The sequence below is a fragment of the Schistocerca serialis genome, chromosome 3, assembly GCF_023864345.2.
Source record: "Schistocerca serialis cubense isolate TAMUIC-IGC-003099 chromosome 3, iqSchSeri2.2, whole genome shotgun sequence".
NCBI classification, from domain to species: Eukaryota; Metazoa; Arthropoda; class Insecta; order Orthoptera; family Acrididae; genus Schistocerca; species Schistocerca serialis.
The window spans coordinates 149418804-149441000 of NC_064640.1; the positions used below are offsets into that span (position 1 = coordinate 149418804).

At 46.3% G+C, this 22197-nt stretch overlaps 1 protein-coding gene across 2 annotated transcripts in view; it reads left to right on the top strand.

Moving 5' to 3' along the window:
* The window catches only part of LOC126469860 (organic cation transporter protein-like), a 241660-nt gene that overhangs the window by 148992 nt on the left and 70471 nt on the right, over positions 1 to 22197 (top strand). For both annotated transcript variants that reach the window (XM_050097170.1, XM_050097169.1), the window contains exon 5: positions 6696 to 6850. In XM_050097170.1, coding sequence (XP_049953127.1) covers positions 6696 to 6850 — 155 coding nt within the window. The remainder of the gene's footprint in view (positions 1 to 6695; positions 6851 to 22197) is intronic.

Here is a 22197-nt window from a genome sequence, read left to right on the forward strand (position 1 = left end):
TGATTTTCATGAACAATAGTTTGCAGTTCTTTTATGGCTGCTTCGTGATTCTGTAATGCATTTTCATGCCGCGAAAAAATAGGTTGAAAATGCTCACAAATTTGTGTTTTTACGTCATTACAGACTTTTTGACATTTTGATTCAATGTTATGTAACTCAGTAGTTAAATCTTCACGTGTTTGTTCAATCGTGGTGTCTAACTTCCGAAGCTTTTGTTCCATTGTGTCTAACTTTTGAAGATTTTGTTCCATTGCGTCTAACTTTTGAAGCTTTTGCTCTGTTTGTCTCTGATTTTGTTCCATTGTGTCTAACTTTTGAAGATTTTGTTCCATTGTGTCTAACTTTTGAAGCTTTTGTCCCATTTGCTGCATTAATTGTAATAACAATGCACTGGTGTCTGAAACATTTTCCTCAGTACTATTCGGCAACGCATTTGAACCGGCAATATTCGCATTTTGAAAATCAGAAAATGTGTCTTGACTTATTTGAGAAAACGGTGAGGACGCAAAACCTGAATCTACAGTATTTGCAAGATTGTGCCCTGTCATTTCGGATTCCTGAAGCGAGCTGTTGCCTACCGATCGATCGATAATGCTTCCCTGTTCACTATTTGTTTCACTGTCTACGCCATTATTTGCAATCCGCTCCATTTCCCTATGCACAGTTACCAAATTACTACTTTGAACATTAGTTAAATCATTACTCGGCGGCGCTAACACACTGCTTTCGTCTTCACTGTCATTTCTCAGTTTACTTTGGAGCCTAGTATTACGTTTTTCACACGCCATTACTGTCACAATATTTCACACGATAAGACAGAAAAGTACAATTTGAAGAGCAAAAATAAGAGAACACATTAACATAGCACTGAAAATAATATCTCGTTAATTGCAAGCGCAGCTGCGAAATACTTGGTGCAAATCTACATGCATGCCACAACTGTTTTACTGTACAACAATGAAAGACTGCAACTACAAAGGAGATTCTCTCTACAGTTACGCGCTAGCAATAAACAAAAGCTACACTAATTACACAAACAACAAGAAAAAATCAGAAGATTCCAGTGAGGTATCCTTGGCTAAGGGTCGACATATGAAACGTCCCCTTAGAAAAATTATACATGACTGTGTTTAAACTGACACACAGTATTTTTAGCGCAACGCAATTTGACTTTCAAAAATCCCTACAGAATAATGGCCCTGACTAACATTAACCTATACCTTTCACAAATCACTTACCTCACCAAAAATCTTCGTTACTCGAACTACTGCAATACAGCGAGCACCACTACTGCCAACTAAATAAAAGATTCAAACTACTGAAGACACTAACTACTGATAGGCATAGTTAGCAAATGAAAGATTTTGATAGAGAACAAACAATGAATTTACCTTAATAGTCATAATATATATAGCAGTTCATGACATCCATTCGTACAAATGTACTGTTTCTGATGGACACACCTCCAGATTATCCATTCTCAAAAATCCGCCATCTCACTTCCCCACATCCACCACTGCTGGCGGCCCGCCTCCAACTGCGCAACGCTATGCGCTGTTAACATCCAGCTGCCCAACACTACAATGGCAGACAACAATGCAAACTAGCCACAGACTGCACACACACAGCTACTGATTTTCATAGAGAGCGCTACGTGGCGTTACCAATAAGAAAACCTAAACAGCCTACTTACAACATACACACACACACACACACACACACACACACACACACACACAAACACACACACACACACGCGAGTAATCTCGACACACACAACGTACGAGGTGGTACAATAAGTAACTTCCCATATTTCATTAAAAAAAATTTACGCACAGGTTATAATGTTGACTGTACATTGCTTCTGTTAATTCTCTTCAAAATGGTTCAAATGGCACTGAGCACTATGGGACTTAACATCTGAGATCATCAGTCCCGTAGAACTTAAAGCTACTTAAACCTAACTAACCTAAGGACATCACACACATCCATGCCCGAGGCAGGATTCGTACCTGCGACCGTAGCTGTCGCACATTCATCCTCGCTTTTGAGATGGATTAGAGGGATTCACTTCCAGAGGCGGCCAGAACCATGGTTTACTGTTGCGATGCGAAATCGCTTTCCCATCCACGATGGCTTGCTTTAAATGCCAGCGCTTTGGGTACATGTTTTCCCAAGATCCGATTTGTGGAGACTGTGGCCGGTCACTTGGCGAAACTTCATAATGTGCACTACCGCCTGTCTGTATCAGTTACGGAAACGATCACCCTCCCCGATCCCAGACGTGTGCTACTCCATTCAAGGACCGCAGAATCAAGGAACTGAAGGTCTCAGACCGCGTCTCATATTTTGGAGCCCAGAAAAAATAAAATGGTTTTTATCCAGTATCAGTGACATCGACTTTCACTAATGCTGCGGTCATGTCGTTGGCAGTACCTAGGGTACTTACTCCCTCTATATCGACATCTGACAGTCACGAAAATAAAAACCTTTCCATGGAGGGAATAGACCCTCCTTTCCCGTTGTTCCAGCAGCACCATCTTTGGGAACCATCCCTGCCAACAGTCAGAGAAGGCCCATGCTCTTCCAGAATCTACCAGTGACAGATCTCCATTTTGGGAGCCTGTCTTCCTGGAAACCTACAGATCAGCAACCTGACACCAGCCAGTAACCAAAGGAATCACAGACGGTTGGTCCCTGGGCTGCTCGCTCTTCTTTCGTTCCTACATTCGCGGTGAATAAGCCCTTACAAGGACGTTGATCACAAAAATTTGCGAAAGAGAAAAAGAAAAAATGTCGGGAAAAGACTACTCCGGTGACCAGGGAGGCGCCAGATCCTCCAACACCATCGGACACTTAACTAATGTTCATTGACGTTGATCCACCCTCACCAGTGACAACTAACAGTGATCTTATGGCATGATCTGTCCTCTTGGCTCCTTCATGCCTAACCAGGATACCATTTATGTGGTGTTGCAATCGATATTGCTGTCACCTGCTACAAATACAACAACTGATTTCCTCTTGTTCTGCATGTGCATTGCTCCTGAAGAAACACAACCTCACTGCTGACCATTCTCCAACCCTTCAAGGTCACCACGCATTCTGTTGAAACTGTACTGGGCCCAACAGAGCATCTGGATGGGTGTACACATTGATCCAAACAGATGTTGTCAGTGACTGGATTGCACCACACTAGAAGCAAAAGCAGTGTGAGAGCAAACGACTATGGTAACAACCATTTGTAACGTTTATTTACTTTCATCCATCGCACTTACTTACCTTGAGATGACTATCTTAGTGCAACAACTCTTCTGCACATTTTCTCCTACGTGGCGATTTCAGTGTGCACCCCCCACCTCCCGCCCCCCACCCCTCACCCCTCACCCCTGCGGGAAGTGCCACTTCATGTAGTGGGGGCCTTCTCATCGGCCAGCTTCTTCCCACCGGCCACCGAGCGAGGTGGCGCAGTGGTTAGCACACTGGACTCGCATTCGGGAGGACGACGGTTCAATCCCGTCTCCAGCCATCCTGATTTAGGTTTTCCGTGATTTCCCTAAATCGCTTCAGGCAAATGCCGGGATGGTTCCTTTGAAAGGGCACGGCCACTTTCCTTCCCCATCCTTCCCTCACCCAAGCTTGCGCTCTGTGTCTAATGACCTCGTTGTCGACGGGACGTTAAACACTAATCTCCTCCTCCTCCTTCTTCCCAATCTTGACCTATGACTCCTACCCACTTTCGTGTCGACCATGGCACCTTTTCGGGTATCGACCTTTACGATCACTTCCCCCAGTCTCGTGGTTTCAATACAATGGTCATTCCACGACGATATTTGTTACAGTGGTCACTTTCTGGTGATTCTGTCACTTCCTTGCCACGACCCACTGGACCACTTACCACGATGAGCTCTTCAAAGAACCAGCTGGCGGTTGTATACATCTGCTGACACTTTCATCCACTCTATCAGATTGCATCAACAAGGCTGTGGGAGATTTCTCTGACATGATCACCGGCATTGCTGGATCTGCTATTCTCATTGATACAGACCCTCTCTGCCGCCAGCCGGTACCATGGTGGACCAAAGATGTTGCAACAACTATTCAGGATCGTCGAAAGACCCTGCAACGTCTCAAGCGACATCCTTCTCAGACCACCCTCATCACTTTTAAGCAGCTCCATGCCAAGGGTTGTCTTCGATTAAACGCAGTAACAAGGAATGCTGGAAGCATTACATCTCCTCCTTGAGAGTTAAGCCACTTCATACCAGAAAAGGGCCAAACTCCATAGTCTACGGAGCTCCCAAATATCAAAAACTGGCCGCCTCCTTATGACAGAACGTCTACCACTCGCTTGGTTCTTGCTAAACACCTGGCGACCCACATTGTGACGGTATCGGCATCCTCTTCTTAACCACCTACTTTTCGAACACACAAAAGACAAGTTGAACACATCCAGCTATTTTTACCTATCATGTCAGATCATACAATGAACTTTCGCTGACTGGTAAATGCTTCTGGCTCTTGACTCGCCATAGGTTGCGGCCCCAGGCCCCGACTAGATTCATAATTAGACTCCATCTACTCAGGAACTTTAATTGTATTTGGCTAGAAGGCATTTTCCCTTAGCAATGACGAGAGAGCGTCATCGTAACAAGTCATAAACAAGTCAAAAACTCAATGTGTGCCGCCAGCTATCGACTAATAAACCCCACCAACGTGCTCTGCAAACTGCTTGAAAGGATGGTAGCCCTACGAGTGTGCTGGATTCTCGAATCATGGGGTCTCTTGTACCCCCGCCAGTGTGGTTTCTAGGATGGACGATCCACAACCTACCGTCTGGTTAGGTAGGAAACAGCAATCCGAAAGGATTTTTCTCAACGCCAACGCCTCATGCAGTCTTTCTTGACCTACATAAATAGGGCATATGGTACAATTTAGTGCCATTACATTTTACTTACCCTCCATGACTCAGGCTTTCATCGCTCCCAACAGATTTTTATTCGTCAGGTTTTATCTAACCGGTTACCTAGGATTAGAGTTGCTACATCACTCAGCTCGCCACAGGCCCAAGAGAACGACATTGCACTGGGCTTGGTGCTGTGCCGAGAGTTACATTCTTCCTCTTCGCCATCAATGGGCTAGTCGTTATCATCAGACCGCTGATCACCCATATGCCGTATGTCGACGACTTTTGCATTTACTATATCTCCAATTCCGTAGCCTTGACTGAGCGGCAGTTTCCATGCGTCATCGAAACGGCCTCCAACTTGGAGCCTTTGTCATGGCTTTCAGTCTTCTCCAGTGAAAACGCGAGTTGTGCATTTCTGTCGTCGCACCACGGTCCATCCTGACTCAGACCTCTACTTGAGTGTCCAGTACTTGGACGTTGTTCCACAGTCCAGATTTTTGGGACTACTATTTGATGAAATGTTGACACAGCGACCCCACATTCAACTAAAGACTAGCTGCATGTGAAAACTTGACGCTCTCTGCTTCCTTGCCTACAACACTTGTGGTGCAGATCACACTACTATACGCCATATTCACTGGACCCTGGTCCCGCTTTGATTGTTCAATGGTAACCAGGGTTATGGCTCAGTGGCACCTTTCAGCTTTGTAGCTGTTGAACCTAGTCCATAATCGAGTAAGATTGGTCATTAGCGTCTTCCGACTAGTCGTGCAGTCTCCTTGCCGAAGTGGAAATCTTCTCTATTCAGACACCACCATCGTCGTCGTAAATGCTGGAAACATCCGATACTCCTGGTATTTCGTCGTTACTTCTGGTTTTCTTTTTCCATCTTTTCCCATTCCTGTTAATCAAACCAATCTTGTTTCTTTTCATTCCTTATTTTCTTCTTCATTTCAGCTTTTTCCAGCTTCTTTTTCACGAAGATGTCCACCTATTCTCTTTCAGCGCACCATTATCCGAGTCTGCCATTATACACCAACTCGGTCAGGTTCTGTATGTTAAACTGTTATATTTAGAAAGAAAATCCATACAATGATACAGTAAACTACAGGTTTTAATAACATATTGCGATAAAAGTAAATGAGTAATAAATGTAAGCTTCCCTTCTATTTTCTGTCTCCTGAAAATAACAGGTAACTAATCTGTTTTCCTTGCCCCATGCAACATATTCCACAGCTTTGATGGCGCCCGTCTCCTTCTTCCTCTTTGTTACTTGCAGTAATTAGAAGAGGACAGCAGTAATCGAAAGACATCATGCGTTTCGCAAGTACTGTATGCGTACTATTAACTGTTGCAGCCAGTTACCTATAAACTCACTTAGATTAACTGTTGGCATGAATATCTGTTAAAGTTAAAAATGTATTGCATAGATTTAAAATCACAGTATTCTTTCTGGAGAACCGGTATTTTTGAACGAAACGTTCAATGAGAGGAAAAAACGTGCAGTGAGATACCATCCGATGCCTTTGTAGCCCTGTATATAATCTATCAACGCATGTATCCTCCTACGTGGAGACACGAGTTACTAAAGATGACTTTGCTTCTCTGGAGAGCCCGTTGTTATCTTTCAGTGACGAAGCACTAACAGTTTTCCGCACCCTCTATTACAGTTCCGTTTGGTCTTTGTCGGCAGATCAGTTGACCCCAAGAGAGTCATTACCTTCTGCGGTCCTTACTACATCTCATGATGAGCTTGTCATGATGAGATACTATTTTTTGTTTGCAGATTTGGGCGGAAGACGGTGCTTCTGTACGCTGTGGGCCTGTCCGCCTTAGTGGGCATCGCACGCTCCTTCTCGCCCAACTACATCGTCTTCATCATCATGGAATTCGTTGACATGGTCTGTGGAGGCAGCGTCTACGAGACTGCCTATGTTCTAGGTACATAAAAGTTCATAAATTATTACGCAATATTGTCATTTAATATTTATGAATATGTTTACTTTTGTTGCTATAGTCTTTATCCCAAATGATCGACAGCGCTTCTCGTTCTATTCCGTCCACAAATTGGCGCTGTCAGTCACCCATAAACCGATGTTAGAAGCTTCTTGGACCAATAAACGCAAAAGTTTTATAATTTTTCTGTATCGTTTGTGGGTATCGTTCTCTTCGAAGATGGGAATGTGTAATTAAAGAGCTGAATGCCCCAAAACATTTTGCCGTCACCTCCATGTCTATAGCTCTCTGATGAAAGTTATTATTGCTCATAATCTTTGTTGGGCTAGAAAATCTCTGTTAGGACAATCTGCTTGCGTCCATCATACATCAATGATTAATAACATAAACAAGTTTATTTTTGGTAGCTGGAAGGATAGAAATTCATGTTGTATGAGGGACGTTCAATATCAATGCTACACAATTTTTTCTTCGCCAATTTCGTTTGAAAAAATGCGGAAATGGTTGTGGGGCATCATGGAATATTCCCGCCTCAGGTCCTATAGTTCGAAGTTCCAACAGGTGGCGGCGCTGTAAGTAGCCTTCAAAACGGCGTCTGTAACGCAGGTGTGTTCCAAGAAGAGAGCCGTCAATGAGTTTCTTTTGGCGGAAAACCAGAGTAACACAGACATTCATGGTCGCTTGCAGAATGTCTATGTAGAACTGGCAGGTAACAAAAGCTTGGCGAGTCGTTGGGCAAGACGTGTGCCATCATCGCAACGAGGGCGTGCGAAGTTGTCCAATATCCGGCGTGCCAGCCGGCTGCACATAGCCACGACTCTTGCAGTGTTGGAACGTGCGGACACCCTCATTCGAGGTCATCACAATCAAACGCCTCGCTGTTCGACTGGACGTCTCTGTTGTTAGTGCTGACACATTCATCCACCAGCTGGGGTATTCAAAGGTTTGTGCCCGCTGGGTTCCCCGCTGCCTAGCACAAAACCATAAAGAGCAACTGTGGATCATCTGTGCAGAATTGTTTGCACATTATGAGGCTGATCGCGACAATTTTTTATCGAACATCGTCACATGCGATGATAAATGGTTTCACAACTTCGGACCTGAAACAAAACGGCAAACAATGGAGTGGCTCTACACCACCTCTCCTCCAAAGAAAAAGTTCAAAGCCGCAGACCCAGCCAGTAAAGTCATCGCGACTGTCTTCTGGCACAAAATGTTCAAATGTGTGTGAAATCTTATGGGACTTAACTGTTAAGGTCATCAGTCACTAAGCTTACACACTGCTTAACTAAATTATCCTAAGGACAAACACACACACCCATGACCGAGGGAGGACTCGAACCTCCGCTGGGACCAGCCGCACAGTCCATGACTGCAGCGCCTGTGACCGCTCGGCCAATCCCGCGCGGCCTTCTGGGACACTGAAGGGGTTACTCTGACGTTCTCCCTCATGGTGCAACGATCAACTCTGAAGTGTGTAGCGCCACCCTCAGGAAACTGAAGAAATGGAGTCAGCATGCAAACGAACTTCTCCTTTTCCATGGCAGCGCAAGGCTTTATGCATGTCTGCGCACCGGAGAAGAGCTCAAAAAACTTCATTGGACTGTACTTCCTGATCCATTCTAAAGCCCAGACCTCGCACCTTCCGACTTACGTGGCCCAATGAAGGATGCACTCCACGGGTAGCAGAACACAGATGATAGGGAGACAGCAAGACATTGGCTCCAACCTCGACCAGTAGAGAGGTGTCATGCTGACATGCAGACCGTCCCAATAAGGTTACGTAACTCCGTCGCACTGAACAGAGATTATGTTGAAAAACAGGGTACTGTAACCAAAAGAATAATATGGCGTATTGAAATCCTGAATAAAACCAACCTGTAGGTTTGTTTATAAATAACTCATCTGCTACCAGTCACGATTTTCTTTATTTCATTTTCCGCACGACGCGTTTCGGGAAATGATTCACATTTTCAAGTGCGTTTTTTGCGTTTGTTATGTCATTCCTATGTGATGTTGTCGATGTGTGAGATTCTGCTTCATTTTGTTGACTTTACTGCAATATATAAGAAAACACGCGATTTTCAGTTGGTTGTCGATCTTTTTGTGAAGTTATTGGCGAAACTTAGAAGTGCTGTTCATACACTATTTTTACTTTCTCTCGATAAGCTGGATTTATAACCAGTAGGAGTTGCATCCAAATTATGGTCTTCTCATAACGATTAAGAGGCTGCTCGGCTCATCTACACCCATCACCCACGGCACCCAGCTAACGGATTGATCTTTTAAGACAGCATTAGTCAGAATATTAATCTCGAAGAGTGACTGCTCTGAGCTTCTGTTCATTTCGAGGCAAATGCAATAGAAAATCTTCTCAGCAACCAGCTTTGTCAAAAGTTATAGCTTCGATATCCATAGGAGTGAGAGAAAGAGTTCATAATAAATATTGGGCAGCTATAGGGGTGAATTATTTTAGCATATAGGTATGGTTCTGGCGTGTTTTCACAAATTCAGCAATTAGTCTTAATGACTTTAATCAGCCCTGTTGCGGTTGTCACTTGAAAAAAATATTCAGAGGTGCTTGCAATCTATTTATAAGAGTACAAACTGACTGATGTATCAATGCACAGCCTAAACCATTATCCCAGAAACACGGAATTTTGAGACAACATTCCTTACATAACTTAAGCATACATAAAGGAGAGGGATGTGGAATGGGTGTTCAAATTTTGTTCGGAGCAGTGATGTGGACCGCTGGCTGTCCAATCCAGGTTTCTGCGGGATAGGTGAGCTATGCAGGTTGCATCGTAACCGCTGTATAGAGTTTACGATGTCATGAGAAGTCTCAACGAGGAATAACATACTATACACCAGCCCATATTACTTTCTCAGCTAATTCCCGTCAAGATGCTTTGAAAAATGAATTATCTATGACTGGATGATTGTATCAAACTGTAGCTGTAGTGGATGCCGCACAAACATTACACTGGAATGACAGTATTCGATACTTGGGCATGGGTATCCAGTTAGTTATATTTGTTTGATCAAGTACGCAAGCTACGGTGTTCGCATTGTGTGTTGGCTTGAATTGGCCATACTAAATCAGCCGCGTTCATCGTTTACAGCAAAGAAAGGGAAAATTCTTAACTGTCGAGCTGGCAAATGTGCAAACTTGACTGCCTCGCATAAACACACGTTAATGGCGGCTTCTTGCACTTCACTTATGTCTGCCCAGTACTGATTGGGGCGTCAGTTTGCCACATCCCCAGCCAAGCCGTTAACCAGGCGTACACCTGGCGGCTTGACGCCAACGCTATGAGAATTTTATTCAGTTACTGCAGTCTAAAAGGAAGATTGCTCCTTTATGTAATTTATTGACTGACACATGAGTATGGTATAGACTCACTATTATAACTTTGGTTACTATTTGACGCAATAATATGGCCTCGACGGCTAATTCTGGTTCAAAATGGTTCAAATGGCTCTGAGCACTATGGGACTTAACATCTGTGGTCATCAGTCCCCTAGAACTTAGAACTACTTAAACCTAGTTAACCTAAGGACATCACACACATCCATGCCCGAGGCAGGATTCGAACCTGCGACCGTAGCAGCCGCGCGGTTCCGGACTGAGCGCCTAGAACCGCTAGACCACCGCGGCCGGCAGGCTAATTCTGTAACAGGAAATAAAGAACTGTGAAAGTTCGTCACTTGACTGAAACCTCGTTTGCCAGTTTTTTTTATTTTTTTGATTTACAAAAAGTTTGAATTTACACACGATGCTTCGAATATTTTACTATTAAATATGGCCCTCCAGTAAACCAGTAATTACGAATTTAGAAATGGGAAACAAAAAAAAATTATTAAATTACGCCAAGTGAATCAACAACTGACACCAATATGTTCAGTAAAGTTCGATAAAGATAAGTAATCACCGAATGTAAGGGAAAATACACTCCTGGAAATTGAAATAAGAACACCGTGAATTCATTGTCCCAGGAAGGGGAAATTTTATTGACACATTCCTGGGGTCAGATACATCACATGATCACACTGACAGAACCACAGGCACATAGACACAGGCAACAGAGCATGCACAATGTCGGCACTAGTACAGTGTATATCCACCTTTCGCAGCAATGCAGGCTGCTATTCTCCCATGGAGACGATCGTAGAGATGCTGGATGTGGTCCTGTGGAACGGCTTGCCTTGCCATTTCCACCTGGCGCCTCAGTTGGACCAGCGTTCGTGCTGGACGTGCAGACCGCGTGAGACGACGCTTCATCCAGTCCCAAACATGCTCAATGGGGGACAGATCCGGAGATCTTGCTGGCCAGGGTAGTTGACTTACACCTTCTAGAGCACGTTGGGTGGCACGGGATACATGCGGACGTGCATTGTCCTGTTGGAACAGCAAGTTCCCTTGCCGGTCTAGGAATGGTAGAACGATGGGTTCGATGACGGTTTGGATGTACCGTGCACTATTCAGTGTCCCCTCGACGATCACCAGTGGTGAACAGCCAGTGTAGGAGATCGCTCCCCACACCATGATGCCGGGTGTTGGCCCTGTGTGCCTCGGTCGTATGCAGTCCTGATTGTGGCGCTCACCTGCACGGCGCCAAACACGCATACGACCATCATTGGCACCAAGGCAGAAGCGACTCTCATCGCTGAAGACGACACGTCTCCATTCGTCCCTCCATTCACGCCTGTCGCGACACCACTGGAGGCGGGCTGCACGATGTTGGGGCGTGAGCGGAAGACGGCCTAACGGTGTGCGGGACCGTAGCCCAGCTTCATGGAGACGGTTGCGAATGGTCCTCGCCGATACCCCAGGAGCAACAGTGTCCCTAATTTGCTGGGAAGTGGCGGTGCGGTCCCCTACGGCACTGCGTAGGATCCTACGGTCTTGGCGTGCATCCGTGCGTCGCTGCGGTCCGGTCCCAGGTCGACGGGCACGTGCACCTTCTGCCGACCACTGGCGACAACATCGATGTACTGTGGAGACCTCACGCCCCACGTGTTGAGCAATTCGGCGGTACGTCCACCCGGCCTCCCGCATGCCCACTATACGCCCTCGCTCAAAGTCCGTCAACTGCACATACGGTTCACGTCCACGCTGTCGCGGCATGCTACCAGTGTTAAAGACTGCGATGGAGCTCCGTATGCCACGTCAAACTGGCTGACACTGACGGCGGCGGTGCACAAATGCTGCGTAGCTAGCGCCATTCGACGGCCAACACCGCGGTTCCTGGTGTGTCCGCTGTGCCGTGCGTGTGATCATTGCTTGTACAGCCCTCTCGCAGTGTCCGGAGCAAGTATGGTGGGTCTGACACACCGGTGCCAATGTGTTCTTTTTTCCATTTCCAGGAGTGTATTATGTAGCTCCGAACTCGGGAATATGTTGGGGATGCAGGAGGACGGCGTAGGTTATCTTCAGTCAGAAAGAGCCCCAACAGTTACTAATAAAATGATATTTGTCAAATATGGAGAGAAATACTCAACTTAAATGATGCTGCTGTTTGTGAAGCGCCCAGCACAACTGAATGTTTAAATTATTACAAGTCCTCTAAGATATTAAAGTCCTGTCACTGTGCCTCTGAGTGACACAGAGCTGGCCGACGGCGGACGAACACTACAGCTCGTAGACTCGGTGGTAACTGGAGACTGTACACGACTCGGCGCACTGAACATAATTGTCCGCCGGAGCTCTTTTTTTTATTATTATTGTGGCATGTTGTGTCCAAAGAGTGATCGCCTTTGGCGATTTTTTCTTCTGGAGTGGCAAGGTGTGAGAAATAGTTTCATTTTATTGTGTATTCACTTGCAAAGGGACTTGGGCTCTCTGTGGGTCATTGAGTCCTTTGAGGGTATTAGGTACTTGTACGAGTGATTGACAGTAACCAATTACACTACTGGCCATTAAAATTGCTACACCAAGAAGAAATGCAGATGATAAACGGGTATTCATTGGACAAATATATTATACTAGAACTGACATGTGATTACATTTTCACGCAATTTGGGTGCATGTTGTTGTTGTTGTTGTGGTCTTCAGTCCTGAGACTGGTTTGATGCAGCTCTCCATGCTACTCTATCCTGTGCAAGCTTTTTCATCTCCCAGTACCTACTGCAACCTACATCCTTCTGAATCTGCTTAGTGTATTCATCTCTTGGTCTCCCTCTACGATTTTTACCCTCCACGCTGCCCTCCAATACTAAATTGGTAATCCCTTGATGCCTCAGAACATGTCCTACCAACCGATCCCTTCTTCTGGTCAAGTTGTGCCACAAACTTCTCTTCTCCCCAATCCTATTCAATACTTCCTCATTAGTTATGTGATCTACCCATCTAATCTTCAGCATGCATAGATCCCGAGAAATCAGTACCCAGAACAACCACCTCTGGCCGTAATAACGGCCTTGATACGCCTGGCCATTGAGTCAAACAGAGCTTGGATGGCGTGTACATGTACAGCTGCCCATCCAGCTTCAACACGATACCACAGTTCATCAAGAGTAGGGACTGGCGTATTGTGACGAGCCAGTTGCTCGGCCACCTTTGACCAGCCGTTTTCAATTGGTGAGAGATCTGGAGAATGTGCTGGCCAGAGTAGCAGTCGAACATTTTCTGTATCCAGAAAGGCCCGTACAGGACCTGCAACATGTGGTCGGCATTAACCTGCTGAAATGTAGGGATCGAAAGAAGGGTAGAGCCACGGGTCGTAACACATCTGAAATGTAACGTCCACTGTTCAAAGTGCCGTCAATGCGAACAAGAGGTGACCGAGACGTGTAACCAATGGCACCCCATACCATCACGCCGGGTGATACGCCAGTATGGCGATGACGAATACACGCTTCCAATGTGCGTTCACCGCGATGTCGCCAAACACGGATGCGACCATCATGATGCTGTAAACAGAACCTGGATTCGTCCGAGTAAATGGCGTTTTGCCATTCGTGCACCCAGGTTCGTCGTTGAGTACACCATCGCAGGCGCTCCTGTCTGTGATGCAGCGTCAAGGGTAACCGCAGCCATGGTCTCCGAGCTGATAGTCCATGCTGCTGCAAACGTTGTTGAACTGTTCGTGCAGATGGTTGTTGTCTTGCAAACGTCCCCATCTGTTGACTCAGAGATCGAGACGTGGCTGCACTATCCGTTACAGCCATGCGGATAAGATACCTGTCATCTCGACTGCTAGTGATACGAGGCCGTTGGGATCCAGCACGGCGTTCCGTATTACCCTCCTGAACCCACCGATTCCGTATTCTGCTAACAGTCATTGGATCTCGACCAAAGCGAGCAGCAATGTCGCGATACGATAAAACGCAATCGCGATAGGCTACAATCCGACCTTTATCAAAGTCGGAAACGTGATGGTACGCATTTCTCCTCCTTACACGTGGCATCACAACGTTTGACCAGGCAACGCCGGTCAACTGCTGTTTGTGTATGAGAAATCGGTTGGAAACTTTCCTCGTGTCAGCACGCTGTAGGTGTCGCCATCGGCGCCAACCTTGTGTGAATGCTCTGAAAATCTAATCATTTACATATCACAGCATCTTCTTCCTGTCGGTTAAATTTCGTGTCTGTAGCACGTCATCTTCGTGGTGTAGCTATTTTAATGGCTAGTAGTGTACATGTGAAATAAGGAGTAACTAAAGATTACATCGTCTTTGATGGTCCTGTGGGGGGTGCAATAATGGCTCGGGGCACCTTGTATTTGTGCCATTGTCGTGGTAGGGCCTGGCCTACATTTGAAAGTTGGCAGTCATTTCCCCGATACTCGTCTAATTTGTGAAGAAGACGAGTTGACGGGTCTTTTATCTTCTCAGCGACGTATTTTTCTGCAGTCAGCTCCTGTATTTCTCTCCAGTCAGCTCCTGTATTTCTCTCGTCCTGGGCCACCTTGGGGCGCCTAGGCTCCACTTCAAACACCTGTTTTGTGGTGGTTGCAAACTGCGTATATTGGAGTCACATGTTTCTCCCCAAGACGTCGAGCCGTACAGCAGGGAAGGTTGTACCGTTGTTCTATAAAGTTTTAATTTCGTTTACGGTTTCAGATTCCTGCTCGTGAAAAACGGCGAGAGTTCCCGGATCATCTTCATAGTATTCAATTTTATATCTCGTATGTGTGGGTCAAAGTCATCCCTTTATACAGTATCACTCCCAGGTATTTCGTCATCGTACTCCAGGGTATTGGCTGTCTATCGATGGCAAGTTGCGTCCTTAGTTCCGGCCGTTTCTTCGTAAACAGTATTGCTGCAGTTTTCGTAGGGTTCAGGGTGATTTTATTGCTCTTTGCCCATTGTTCGGTGACGACAAGTTATCACTGCATCCTGTTGACAAGTTGTTCGAAGTTCCTTCCACAGGCTAGGAAGGCGGTGTCATCGACGTGCAGACTGGTGATGGCGTGTTGAATAGTGGGAATGTCGTGAATACACAAATTAAACAGGCATGGTGATATTAGCGCTCCCTGTGCGATGCCAGCTGAGACAGTTTTCAGAGATGATTTCTTCCAATCTATTCGTACAAACAGACCCCTGTCATGCATAAAGCTGTCAATCAGCTTGATGTAGCAGTCGGGCAGACGGGTTTGATCGACTAGTTTGACTACATGATTGTCACGCCACACCCGATCATGTGCCTTTTTGATATCTAGGAAAACTCCAGCTGTGGACTTCCGTCTATTCAGGTTGAGTTGAATGGACTCTGTGATCCGAATCAGCTGAAATTCCGCCTATAACCGTGGCCGGAAGCCAAACTGTTCGTGGCGAATGATGTTATTTTCTTCCAGAGACGCTGTAGCACCACCTGTTCCAATATTTCGCCGAGTGTGGGCAACAGACTAATCGTGTGGTAGCTGTCTGGCAACGATGAGTTTTTCCCTCTTTTGGGAATAAGGATCGTCTTCACTGTCTTCCAGTCTGCAGGGAAGTAACCGTTGCGTAAGCAGCTGTTGATAATTCAAGTTAAGAGAACGATGGCCTTTCTTGGAAGATGCTTAAGATCGGCGCTGGTCACAGAGTTCTTGCGCCGAATTGTTCGTCTTCCTGATGAGTTTTCTAACTTCAGCGGGAGTGCTAAGAACAGGTCTCTGTTGTGTGGCGGTTTGGCGGAAGTCGGCGATTCGCTGTCGGATATGGTCCTCTTCCCTTGCGTTCTGTGCATCCTGTGGTGGGGAGCTGTCATGTGGTGTTCATATAAGTCGGCATACAATTCAGCTTCACCAAGAGAGTCTTATATGAGGCCATCGGGGCCGCGTATTGCTTATTATGGTAGTCCCGGTTGGCGTAGTGCCCTGACAAGTTGCCACTCTTCCCTAGTCTGGAGAAACATTTCGTCCATCTTCGTTTCCCAGAGGTCTTGCCGCCATTCTTCAGCTCGGCGGCGTAGCTCCCGCGACAAACGATGCATCAGCCGTCTATCTTTTGGATGTCTGTATCGTTGCCATCGTTTTCTGTGAGTATTCCAGCGATGCTTGATGTCGGTGAGATGAGGAGGGAATGTTTCAAATTGATGCTCATGACGGAAGATACCAGTCGCTGCATGTCTTGTTGCCCATTGGATTTTAGCTGTCGAAGTAGCCACAGCGATGTCAATTTCCGGAGTTGTAGAGACTGCTTGGGTCGGTCGGACGTTGTTGTTAAGGTATGTCGCAAAGAGATCACAGTTGACAGCTCTGGAGCTTGGAGGTACTGGGAGGCCGCCACCCTCGAGAAGTCCAAGAACTGTCAGATGATCAGAGAAAAGGTCCTGGATGGTCTTGAGCTTTAGATTTGCAGCGAAATTTTTATCAGTCGCTATATCGAGAACGTCAGCCTCCTGGACGGCGAACTCAGAGATGCGTGTCGGCTCCCATGGCCCGTAAATGGTGACTTGAAGATCGTTCTCTAGATCGTAGAGTAGCTGGCCCTTTCGGTTGGCCCTCCTTGAATGCCAAGCTCCATGTTTGGAGTTAACGTCTCCTCCCAGCAAGACCTTATTTAATCGGCCGAAGACAGCATGAAGATGTCTGGCTGCCAACTGTTTCTCGGGGCTAAGATATCCGCCACCAGAGTTGTGTTTCCTATTGCTGTGAAGATTGTAACCGCTATGGCTTCCAGTGATTCCAGGGGCGGTAGATTCTCCTGATGATCTCGTATAGTGTTTCTGACGAACACTGCAGTACCGCCACCTCGTTGTCCAACCCAGACCGTCCTATAATCATGCATGTTGCGTAATTTGAAAGTAGCCATCTCAGTCAGGTGCGTTTCCGATATCAGAACTATGTCCAACCTGTGCCGACTAACAAATTCGTTCAGTTCAGTTTGTTTACGTTTTGCTCCATTGGCATTCCAAATGCAGAGTCGGAGGTGTCTTGCTCTGCGGCTGTCATCCATTCTTTAAGGAGTGGTAAATGCCTTGATTATTCTCTCCACCAGCGTGAGGATTCCTGTCAGTTTTTGTTAAAGTTGTACAATGAGGGCTGCGATGTCCGATATGGCTGGTGTCAAGGTGCCTATGGTGGCTGTAGTGGACGCAGATGTTGCAGGTTGGTCTCTCCAAGGCGACAGTGTGTCTGCGTAGGATCGTGAAATCCATCGTCTTTGAGTTCTCTGTAGAGCAGCTGATATTTGGGGCGGTCCAGATGGCTCTTGTTCTAGTGCCTCACAGTCCATCTTGCTAGTCGTCGCTGGCGTTTTCGATTGTTAAATGATCTTCACCGTCAGCTACTTGGCCTGCTGTTGCGGTTGGAGTTTATATTTCTGGAGGAGTGCCTGGAATTTTTCGCAACCGCGCCGTGAGGTGCAGTGGTCTTTATCACAGTTAGCACATTTCGCTTTGGAGGTGCAGGGCAGGCTGCAGTCTTTGGTTTGATGGTCTCCAGCGCACTTTACGCAGCGGGGTGGCATCCGGCAATAATCTGCCTTCTGCTCGAAGCGTTGACAGTGTTTGCACTTCGTCGGCCCATCCTTGGACCGATAATCTTCAATGCGCACTCTCGTGTAGAGAAGGTACCGGATGTCGTAGATTTTATGGTTGTCTTTTGCCTTAGGAAGGCTGACACAGTACTTGGGCAGCCTAACTAATTCACCATTGTCTTGATCTCCTTCTCTCCTTTTATACTGGTGTACCCTGGCGTGGGGGAATCCTTTTTCACTTAATACTTCCTGGAGTTGACGTTCTGTGAGCTGTGAAGGCAGTCGTTTGATCACCACCTTAAGTTACTTTTCCTTCAGTGGTTGATGTGTGAAGTGTGGCAAGTCGTAAGTCTCAAAACATTTCAGAGCCTTTCTTTGATCCTCAAAGGACTCGAAATGGTATTTAATCCGGTCCTTCTGGAAGATGAGCTTCAGGGTTCCGGAGAATTGTTGTTGTAGCGCATTATTCAATTCCACATCCTGGCCAGTATAGTAAATCGTCACTGGTGGAACACGTTTTCGTTTTGCTGCTTCAGATGCAGCAGCGGCTTGTTGTTCCGACGTTCCTTGTTCGAGGTTTCGTGTCTGCCTGGAGTCGTCCTTGTTGTTATCTCTGGGGGTAATAGGTGTGAAACTATTTGTAGTCCCAATCGTCTCAGCTCGTCGCTTCTGAGGCTACGCGTCTTCTTTCGAGTTTCTCCAATGGTACCGCTTGTATCGCACTAGGACGAAATCATCCGTTCCTGCAAAGCTGTTGTCTCTTGGTCCATCAATTCCATGTTCTCGCCGAATTCCAGCAGTGTTGTCCTGTCCTGTTCCTCATCAGGTTCGTTGTGAAGGACGCTACCGCGCGGAGGGTACGATTTTTCTTCGTCCGTGAAAGTTTCAATTTTGCGCGGCGCCGACTGCTTCCGAAAACGCTCTTGTTTACCGGTAGAAGCGGCAGTTGGTGTCAGCTGGGGGTGTTGTTCTGTCATCGCCGAGGCGCCAGGCGGTTGCATAGCCCCGCCCGAGTGAAACGTTGAACTCTCATAAACCATTTCCATAGCCTGTGTCGTCTCCCTCCAGAGTCCATCTGCCGGTGCCGAAGTAGTTATAAGTGGAGTATCCGATGGGCCCTGTGGCGGGGTAGATCCCGCAGACCGGCGATCGACCCCCTCCTGTGCGCGCTGCACGGTTTGCTCGCGTTGACATCGCGCTCTCGACTCCTGCCGTAGCTCAGTGCTCCGGTACTTAACGACGCATGGACCAATCGCTATCCGAGCACGTGATGCCCATGGGTTGGCAACTGCGGCCCCTGGCGGACCTCGACATAAGAGTAGTTTGTACTGCCAACCCACACAGCTGCTGCACTAAGAGTATTCCGAGCGCGGCTTATCGATTGCGGTGCGGTACTGTCTTGAGTCGTGAGTACCGTCACCACAGAATGTTTTCTAAGTTTTCTACAAGACGTACTTACATTGTTCTGATTTATCTTCAAATGATGAAAAGTTTTTTTAGCTGATATTATTAGAGTAAATGATGCACTTCCAGCTTAGCATCCACACTGGAGAGAGACTCCCTCCGAACTGCTCCATGCCTTGTGGTCTTCTGTTGTTCACATCCAAAATGTGCCAACGTGTTTTCTAGCCTAACCTTCCCACCTTCCGTCAGATCGTCACTTAGGTCTTTTCGTGTCTCTGGGAACTTAGCAAAGAACTTCTTTGGCCCATCTACCATAAATTCAATTTATTACCGCTGGATTGCTAGTCGATCATTCTGCACGTTGCCGATAACACACGAAATGATTCGGCTCTTTCTAGTTTCTGAAATGTTCCCTAAAATTAATAACCAAACAATGTTTAGATTACATAGTGATACGTCATTACTAACAAGTTCTTCCCCATTATTATAAACAAGATCTGTATCATAGGTAAATAATAATTAATGAAGAAAAATATGACATTTGGCGTGCTGATCCGATGGTAATCTCTTTATCGTTTATCCTAGCAGTCACTCAGAACATAATTTGATTCAATTGGAGCGAATTTCTTACGACAGGATGTGACTATAGTAGCATCTGTAGTCGTGACTCACTTCAGTTTATGTCCTCATACGTCAGCTACTGCATCTTCGCTAAATTGAGATGGGGAACGTGGGGAAAAAGCCTTCTGGCCCCAGGGGCCAGAAATGTTAAAATTTTGACAGCGTCTAGAAATGGGTGGATCATAATAACAACACGATCCATCTTACCACTGATGCAAACATTCCTGTCTTCATAGCCAAACATCGAGGGCAGGCTGTACTCTAGCGGGGCACAGTGGACCAAAATGCTGAAAAAGTCGCCATAAATTTTAAAAAAGTTAGGAGTTAAGAAGTTTCGTTTACTAAGTCAGTTAAAGTAATGTTGGTACTATTTAATCCTGCTTTTAGAAGCGGCCAGAACGTCGGATATCAGGTCCAATGCAGCATTCATTTCTGAGGCGTGCGACGAGCTACCTGGACTGGAAATGTACTGCATTGTTAGGATGAAATATTTTTGTTCAGCAAAATCGCACCTACATTTTTTAGTGGGGGCTATTCAGAATTTATGTACATCATCATCCAAACACGTCTCCGACGATTGTCTGGTTGAAGGGATATGCGACACTCATCGCTGAAGAGAAGGTGATCCCAATCTTGCGCAGTCCATTCGGCATGTTGTTGGGCTCATCTGTACCGCGCTGCATGGTGTCGTGGTTGCAAAGATGGACCTCATCATGGACGTCAGGAGTGAAGTTGCTCATCATGCAGCCTATTGCACACAGTTTGAGTCGTAACACGACGTCCTGTGGCAGCACGAAAAGCATTATTCAACATTTTGACGTTGCTGTCAGGGTTCCTCCGAGCCATAATCCACAGGTAGCGGTCATCCACTGCAGGCATGTCATCGACAGTTCCTGTCTCTCTGTATCTCCTCCATGTCAGAACAGCAACGCATTGGTTCACTCCAGGACGCCTGGACACTTCCCTTGTTGAGAGCCCTTCCTGGCACAAAGTAACGCAATCGAACCGCAATATTGACCGTCTAAGCATGATTGAACTACAGACAACACGCGCTGTGTACCTCCTCCCTGGTGGAATGACTGTAACTGATCGGCTGTCAGACCCTCTCTGCTGCTCATGCATGGTTGTTTACATCTTTGGGTGGTTTTAGTGACATCTCTGGACCGTCAGATGCAGTCATGGTATTTATAGCGAATTCCGCGCATGCGAATCGTACTTGCGGTTTACGGCGCATACGTTAGGTGACATGCGTGAGGCAGCCAAGTTGTGTGTGCTGCTCTCAGTGCTGAAGGAAGAACAAACTAATCGCTGAGTATCGACTGAGCATGTCGATTCCGTTGTGACCACATAATTTTAATAACAGGATTCCAATTTTTATCCAGCTGAAAGCCGTTATCACGATTCATTAACTTATCAGCAAGACGTATTTCCACGGGTTCCTTAACTACAGGATCCCAGAAGCTGGAAACTAGTGCTAAAATTTTGGTATTATTGTATCCCATTGAATGTCCCATGGAAACGCAATTTTCTGCCACTGCTGATTTTGAAGGTTAACGCAGACGGGTGTCTTACCTGTTCTGCACAGCGTTCCTGGACCGTTCGTGTCGTCTGACCTATATATGTAGAGCCACACTAACATGGAATTTTATAAACACCCGCCTTCCCCAATTGTAAATCGTCGTTAACGGATTCGACTAAGGCCCTGCTCTTTGCTGTTGGACGGAAAATTACATTAATATTATTCTTCCTAAGCAATCTGCCTATTTTAAAAGACGCGTTCCCGGCATATGGAATTAACGCCGTCGAGTTTCAGTCGTCATCAGTCTTCTCAGAGCGTTGCTTCTTGTTATTATAACTGTGCGTGGTCTTCAGTATAGCCATTCTCTTTAAAAACCTTCTCCAAATGCACTAATTCTCCGTGAAGGCTATCAGCATCCGATATTACATGCACCCGATGAATTAAAGTACCAAGAACACCGGCATTTTGTGCTGGGTGATGGCAGCTGGACGCTTGAAGATATACACTCCTGGAAATTGAAATAAGAACACCGTGAATTCATTGTCCCAGGAAGGGGAAACTTTATTGACACATTCCTGGGGTCAGATACATCACATGATCACACTGACAGAACCACAGGCACATAGACACAGGCAACAGAGCATGCACAATGTCGGCACTAGTACAGTGTATAGCCACCTTTCGCAGCAATGCAGGCTGCTATTCTCCCATGGAGACGATCGTAGAGATGCTGGATGTAGTCCTGTGGAACGGCTTGCCATGCCATTTCCACCTGGCGCCTCAGTTGGACCAGCGTTCGTGCTGGACGTGCAGACCGCGTGAGACGACGCTCCATCCAGTCCCAAACATGCTCAATGGGGGACAGATCCGGAGATCTTGC